Source organism: Microtus ochrogaster, linkage group LG3, assembly GCF_000317375.1.
Source record: "Microtus ochrogaster isolate Prairie Vole_2 linkage group LG3, MicOch1.0, whole genome shotgun sequence".
Taxonomy (NCBI): Eukaryota; Metazoa; Chordata; class Mammalia; order Rodentia; family Cricetidae; genus Microtus; species Microtus ochrogaster.
In genome coordinates, this window is record NC_022029.1 from 41,247,899 (window position 1) to 41,255,833 (window position 7,935).

At 41.8% G+C, this 7,935-nt stretch overlaps 1 protein-coding gene across 1 annotated transcript in view; it reads right to left on the minus strand.

The window, feature by feature from the left end:
• Itprid1 (ITPR interacting domain containing 1) overlaps positions 1-7,935 on the minus strand; it is a 118,552-nt gene that overhangs the window by 76,184 nt on the left and 34,433 nt on the right. Inside the window, exons 5-7 of the mRNA XM_005360799.3 lie at positions 5,391-5,442; positions 3,049-3,135; positions 1,008-1,210 (exon numbers count right to left, since the gene is read on the minus strand). Of these exons, the coding sequence (XP_005360856.2) occupies positions 1,008-1,210; positions 3,049-3,135; positions 5,391-5,442 (342 nt within the window). The remainder of the gene's footprint in view (positions 1-1,007; positions 1,211-3,048; positions 3,136-5,390; positions 5,443-7,935) is intronic.

Consider the following 7,935-nt stretch of genomic DNA (forward strand, 5'->3'; position numbering starts at 1 on the left):
AAGAGGAAGGAGGAGGAAGAAGAGGAAGAGAAAATAAACTGAGATCCAAGAGAAGTTTCTTTTTTCGATAACTGAGAACATAGTTCCTCTTCACTGACTCCCCTTCAGGTGAATTTAGAAGAACTTATATCAGAATCAGAACGTCCCTATTTCCCCATCTAAATTTTCTCAAACTCTGTTATGTGTACCACAGAAGTGTCCCTTGCTGACCCAAGTGGAGTTGCAGATTTAAATGAGTTTAAACATGCTATCCACCTTCCCTCTAGGAGCCCAAGGATTGTCCATCAACCCCAGGTAAATAAACTGTTTAGCTATAAGGTTTCTTTTTCCTAACTTATTTGTTAATGTGCACCTTCTGCAAGAGGATCTGCTGTCTTAGAGAATCCTACTGTCTATGGGATTGGGAAACATGCTAAGTACAAGCTGTCTATAATGACTAAGTATAGGTAAACCACAAATCGGCCACATATGACAGGTGAGTAGCTACCAGCTGCATCTCAAGGCATAGACAGTAGAAGTCTAAGTAGCCTCTAGTGGAGGAGAAGTTTTCACTTAAGGCTTCGCAGTGAGCAGGCTGGTCTCTCTCTTGGGGTGTGGTTGGATTGCTGGAGAGAGTGTGTCACCTTTGGGCTTACCCAGGATTGCACATTCCACTGCCTTAAAGTTTGTGACTTGTTTGGACCAATGACATCTCAGTAGACCTGCGTTGAGTATACTTTTCCCTTACCATCTTTCCCCTGTCATTACAACTAGTGATGGTCCAGATTATAGTAGAGGCAAGGAAGATCCTTCAGTGAGACTGGAGCACATCAATCTTCCTTCTAAATATACATCCCAAATCACGGCAGACATAAAGAGAGATCAAGATGTCAATTTTTTTCTGTCTTAAGCCATCGGGGGTTTTGAGGTATCACATACAATCAGCAAGCCTATCGTGTCAAATACTGTGGCTTTCCCCAGTACTCCATGCCAGGGACTGAGATGCAGTGCCACAGGCTCCTACTTACCATACAAGTCAGGATTCTCGAAGTCCATCCTCTGCTTCTGTGCTTCAAGAAAAACACGGATGTTGATTCCTCTGGCTGCTGAGCTGTACCCAAGGAATCTGGATGGGATTTGTGTGCATATATCTGGCTCATCAGCACCAAAGCCCAGATCCAAGAGAATCTCCACAGGGTCTTTTTCCCAAAATTCCAACCATTCAGGAATGCTGAGATAAAAAAAAAAAGAGTATCTTTATCTATAAGATAGATCCGTAAGTCATTTTTTTTTCTACTCACTCAGTCTTCCAGAATTTGAGTGAAAGAGGATCTTGAACAGACAAACAGAAGGTAAGCTCACTGGAACTCACACAGACTGTCACTTAAAGGACAGTCACCCCACCCAGGGACACTTGCCTGTGCTTTACAAACAAAACCGTGAGTTTATCCATCTGGCTTTCCTTTCCCACTGGGCAAATGGTAAATGGGACAGGGCAGGAAGACTGAGGAGTAGAAGTCATACATTGACAATCACCTCAGAACTATAGCTGATGACCAAAGAGTAAATAGAAACTAGCAACCAAAAAAACTGGGAATGGAAACTCCTAGATGACTATTTTTAAAAGCATCAGTTTGGGACATCCTTAGTACACAAATCTGTCAAGGATATCACTGAATGCACACTATGGGGTTAATGTTTCCAAATAATGCTTTAAAGCCCCTAGGCAGGATTAGAATAGGTTGTGGTATTTATTGTTTGTTTGCTTGTATTTTGACTTGGCTAAGAAAAAAGAAATCCTTTTGTCAAAATGTTCTAGTCTGTACTGGCACAGAAATGAAGAGTCAATTATCTAGGAATTTTATGTATACCAACTCACTTCTCCCTAAGAACATTCTGGTGTTTGAACTTCATGTGCCATCGACTCCATGGGAACGGAAATCCCTCACGAAGTTTCAGCAGGTTTTCTTGCTTCTTCAGAAAAGTCTTTACTTCACAGGCTACTCTCATAAGTTTATTGAGACACTGCAGATCATTTTCCCACCAAAGTTTTAATTTCATTAGTCTCACGGGCAAGACCTCTTCGCTGACACCACCAGTGTCACTTTTGTAATTTCTGATGGCACTCACAGATTTGCTGATTTGCCTTCTAACCCAATCAAGGAAGAAAAGGCAAGCTAGGAACCCCCATTGAGGGGTCTAAAAGGCTTGGCTGGGATACCTTAATCATTAGAATCATCTGGAAAGCTGCAGTGACAACCAGTCATTGTATGCCATGGACAATTGGTGTAAAGAAGATCCAAATGAGAAATTAGTTTGGAGAGAATCCTAAAGTTCACATGAAATTTTAATTCATTATCCATTGATCCCACTGCATAAATCTTTATTCAGTCCATTTTTACCAATCTTTTTTGAATCTCTGCAGTGTTGTAAGTTCTAAGTCTAGGTACCTATGACACACAGTTAGCAAGGGACTGACTTCCAAAGGGTACAGTATCATGGCCACCAAGATGATTATTGGTTGACTTGTCATTAAACATTGGATCATTATGAAAATGTCATTAACTTTTAACATCTTTAATTACACAAGAAATAAACAAAATGAATTCACTTTTTGTAAAGGAATTTATGCATATAAATTTTTGTCCTTAGTCCTTACCTTCATTCCACTAAATCTATAAGTTTATTTTTCTCTGTGGGTGTATACACAGTTTGTAAATTTTACCTGCTTGGCTTGCTTTTTAGCAGTTTGTGATTTTTCCTTAAAATATGACAGTGACCGTTCTAACAGGTAGAGATGCAGTCTGCATATATCTTCCTTGTTTTGTCAAGGAACGAATGAAATTCCAGCAAGTGCATGGTCTAATCATTCATTGGGTATTTTCTCATGATACATACTTAACCTCCTTTCCAGTTTCAATGCTTATTTTAATATGCTCTTGAAAACCAGATTTGGAAATTCTTTGTTCACCCTCTCATCCACTCATTCAACCAGTATCTCTCACGTACACATCAATAATTTCACAAAGCCAATTGTTGAGAAGAATCAACTGGATAAAAGTCACATACCTTTGTGGTACACCTGTGGTGGAATAGCAAGAATTGAAACTAGTCCCTCTGGACAGGGTAGGCGTCTCTGAGAACTGGTGCAGAGATCTAGAAGGGAAGGGGAGCAAAGATGAGTCACATTGACCTAGATTCGCCCCGGAGGCCCTTGAGATGATTTCCCTTCCGGGGCAAACATTTGTGTTTCCTCTGGCTTCTAATAAGCCCGCAGTGGCCATGCCTTGGAAGGAGGAGGTGTGTGCAGCATAGGGCTTCTCTTCCTTTCGGAGCATTGTTATAGCAGGCATGAAGATTTAAGTGTTAGGTGCCTGCAAGTGCTTATTAGAAAGGTGGCGGAATATCTCACTCTTGACAGATGGCAAATCATTGGGGGACCTTTCAGGAACACAGCTCTGCTAGGCTCCAACTTGAGGGAAGAAGTTAATATCATGGGATGAAAGACATGAAGCAAAGGATCTGGAGGTACTCCACATAATTTCTCACAATGAAGAAAGATGTCATATTTCATGGCTAGCAATCTCTGGCTTGTGTCCCCAGAGCTCTTGTGGCCAACCACAGGCAATAGCAATGAAGTCCCTTATTATGTAAAACAACAAGAATCACCATATCTGGTACTCCTGTACTGTAAAACATTTTAAAGCATTTCCAAAGAAAATTGAACTGTATTATAATATGATCCTGTTTTATGTAGCTCAGGTATATCGTGGATCATATTAGACAGTTGGCATACAATTAAAGTTTATCAAACAACACTCTGCAGATGTCAATGTTCCCAAAGAGACTAGGTTACTAAACCTGAGTTGTTAAATTTGTTTTAGTCCTGTCCATACTGAGTAAGAACATCTGGACCCTGCCTCTCTGTTTAATTGTTTTCTTTTTCACTAAAGATGAGAAAGAACATGTTCCTGAATAATAAGAATCTAGTTTTAAACGACCATAGAGCTTGAGAAAAGGGGAAAATATATCCATTTATTTAGCCTTGTGTGCTGGTTAGTTGTTTTTTGTGGGTTTTTTTGTTGTTGTTTTGTTTTGTTGCTGTTTTGTTTGTTTATTTTCAACTTGCCACACAAACAACTTGTGAAAAGGGAACCTCAATTGGGGAATTTCCTCTATCACATTGACCTGTGGGAATATCTGCAGGACATTTTCTTGGTGGAGAAAAACCCAGTCTACTGTGGATGGATCCATCCATAGGTAGGTGGGACTGGGCTGCATCAGGAAGTTAGCTGAGCAAGCTACATTCTTCCGTGGTCTCTGTTTTGGTTCCTGACTCCAGGTTCCTGCCTTGAGTTCCTGCCCGGGCTTCCCTCAGTGAAGGACTGCATCCTGTAAGCCAGATAAACCCTTTCCTCCTTCAAGTGCTTTTGATCAGTGTCTTTTTCACAACATCAGAGAGCCAGACTGCCACTCCATATCTCTCTTTCTATCTCTGGATTTCATTTTTCTTTTTGAATTTGAGGGGTACATCCATTTTGCAATGTTCAGTTGAGCAACCTAGAAGCAGGCCCGGCCATAGATCCAGAAGAACCCACAAGCACTTGTTGGTTTGATCCATCTTTGTGGGCATGAGCTTGTCCCTGAGCCCAGCTCTTCATCTCCTCTCTGAACTCCCTGGGAGATTTTGTTGGTGCTTTATAAATATGTGACCGCATCAGATTGAAACCACTGAGCGCCGAAAGGAGGACGAACTGTGGAATGTGTGCACATCAGCACTGCACATGGAGTTTTCTGGAACGGTTCTGAAAGTCCAAGAATGACCCAAGAGCAGGAAGCAGTTCCCTGCCTCAAAGAGCTCAGCCCTAGCAGATTTTAAACTATACCGTGCTTTAGAATTGTCTGGAGGGTTTGCAAAGCACAGTTCTGAACCCCACCTAAGGCTTCAGTTTAGTAAGTCGGAGGAAGGCTTTTATACTCAGTGTCATGGAGCTGCACAGGAGAGCACACCCTGTAAGCTACCCTCTCCGTCATTAGAGACACACAGCTTCTCATCAACATGGAAACAGTCAGTAGATTGTACGCTAAGTAATGTCATTAGCCAGCCACAGACATGAGTACACCTTCTAAATTGATGCATTGCAGTCAAATGCATTTCTGTGGACTGTAATTAAGTTTCATAGCAGGTCAGCATTTGTCAGTGTATTCTCTCACACCTTTATAATATTTAAGGCACCTCTAATTCTCCAAAGAATATCAAAAATGCTCCATCACAGTGTCTAAGAGAGGGACATTTCATGAGTTCTCAAGAACTACAGAACTATTAAGAAAAAATCATTAGCTTTGTTTCTACCTCTTTTAATGTTGTAGATGTAAAATTTCGAAGCGAAGTGGCCGACTCTGCTACCTACCTCATGTAGTCTTTCACGGTCATTTGAACCATCCCTTGTTCGTGCAAGGAAGCTGCAATCACACAAAGAAAGACAGGGGTAAACATGACTGTCATCCATGTCTGGAGAATTATTTCTCACCTGCAGGTGAGCCTCTGTGGGAATGGGTTCCTATGCCCACAGCTGCTGCCTGGCACTGTGTCTCTACAAGGAACAAGATACAGTGCCCCAAATGTTAAGTGGTGTGAGAGGGAATAAGACCCAGTATGGGGAGTTGAGGGTGGTGGGGTCAGCAGCAAATAGGAAACTAACAAACGTTTCATGGAGAGGAGACATTTGGATTTGGAAGTGTGGTTAGAATTTCCTGGATAAAAGGGGAGTGTTATTAAAGATAATCAAAGTGGCATCTGTGCAGGCATGAAGCACCATTCTGGGGCTATTTTCACAGGATCATTAGCATCTGGAGGTGCTCTGTTGAGATCACAGATAGCAGGGCAAGGCCAAGGGCAGGCGGCCTTGCATTAAATATTCAGCAGGTGCCAAGCTCCACGACTCATTTGTGTCTTCTAGTCCTTTCAATAGCCTTCCAGTTTAGGTCCTAGCCTTGTTTTCCAACAGAATTCATGAAAACTAGCCATGAGTTCATGACCACACAGTCAAGTGTAGCAAAGCTAAATTAATCCTACCTTTATTATTGATTGCCACAATAATTGTTTATTTTGCACTTTGTGTGAAGTGCTTTGATCAACCTGCCATTTATACAATTTATTTTATCATTTCTTAGATTTATTTAATTTGTTTTATGTACTTTTTTTGCCTTCATATAGATAAGTGCAATGCATTCGAGGAGTCCAGAAGAGAGAATCAGATGTCCCGGAACCAGAATTGTGGATGGTTTTAAGCCACCATGTGAGTGATGGGATCGGAACACAGATCACCTGCAAAAATTACAGCAAGTGCCTTATCTGCAAAGTCACCTCCCTAGCCCCTATACAATCTTTTTATGTTCTCATAGTAAGTCCTCGAAATGGGGCTTATTATTTCACACTTAAGGTGGAAAGAAAGGAGACAGCACAGTTACATAAACTTCGCATGGCCAGTAAAATGCCACAGCTTATTTTGGTTTGCTGCTGTTATTGTTTTCTTTCTTTTCCAAACACCACACTGCCAACAGAATGTCCCACAGAATGCCAAAAAGCAGGATTTACATATATGCATCAGGATATGAAAATCCATTGTTTTGAGCAAAACACCGTGCATGATAAAGATGGTGTTGAGGAGTCAGCTGCCTGGTAGCTGTAAGAAGAAGGATGGCCGGAGCAAAATAACTGTTGGACATCATAGGGGGGCAGCTAGAGGCCACTGCAATGTTCAGACTGTCACTTGTCAACAACATCTGCAAATGGAAATATTCAGATGATGGGCAAAACCCCTTGCTGTCCTGTTAAGTGCCATGTATAAACTTAGGTGTTGCATCTGTACTATGAGAAAATAAAACTTTTCTCCATAAGGAAAAAAAAAAAACAGGTCAAGATTTGAATGCGAAAACCTGACTGAGCGAAGCACAGGGAAGAATGCTGGATGTTATAAAGGGCTTTACTTTGGAGCCAGGATTGCTCTAGGTAGTGAGTCACTGAGTGACGTCAAGGTTTCTAGGAACCTGACTGTGGATTTCAAGTTTGGAGACTTAAGATAAGAATAACTATATGCTTCAACAAAAGATTCGGGCATACCTGGATGTCAGCAGGTAGAAGAATGCAAATAGATCCATATCAATCCTCATGCATAAAACTCAAGTCCAGGAATATCAAAGACCTCAGTGTAAAACTAGATACACTAATCCTGATCGAAGGGAAAGTGGGGAATAACCTAAGACATAATGGCACAGAAGACAACTTCCTGAACAGAACTCAGATAGCAAGGCACTAAGAACAACAATAAATAAATGGAACCTCATGAGACTGAAAAGCTGTCCTAAGGCAAAGGACAATGTTACTAGCACAAAACTTCAGACCAAAAAAGACATTGGGTGTGGCGAGATCAGTGGCATGTTCTGTGGGAGCTTGGAAGAGAAGAATGTGCAGAGTAGTGCCCAGGGGGGATGCCTGGCTTGGGGAATTTTAGAGGGAAATCTGGAGAAGTTGTCTGGGCTGTTTGCTGTTTTGAATTAAGATTCCCTTGTTCTGGTCAGCTGAGACTGAGTCAGTTGTGATTAAAGAGGCCAGCACCACTGAAGTGAAACCTGATGTTACTAGGACAATCGATGGTGGTCAGCTGGAGCTAAGAAATTAGTGGCGATGAAGAAGAGACCGACATTGCTGAGGTGCAGACTTCTGAGAAGTGTTTCATGAGAGCACAGAGAAGCTGCGTTCAGGAGGCACTAGGGCTGCACCTTGTGTTGGCAGACTGCATTGGTAAGATGTAAAAGTTACCCAGGTGGTACTGGTTTTGAAGGCATGAGGGGGTCATGTAGAAAAGTTGAGGCTTGGCACTGTGAAAGGCAAGGACAGGCCATTGATGAAGGTAAAGCCTCAGTGGCAATTGAAGGCCCAAGAGTGAAAGGATC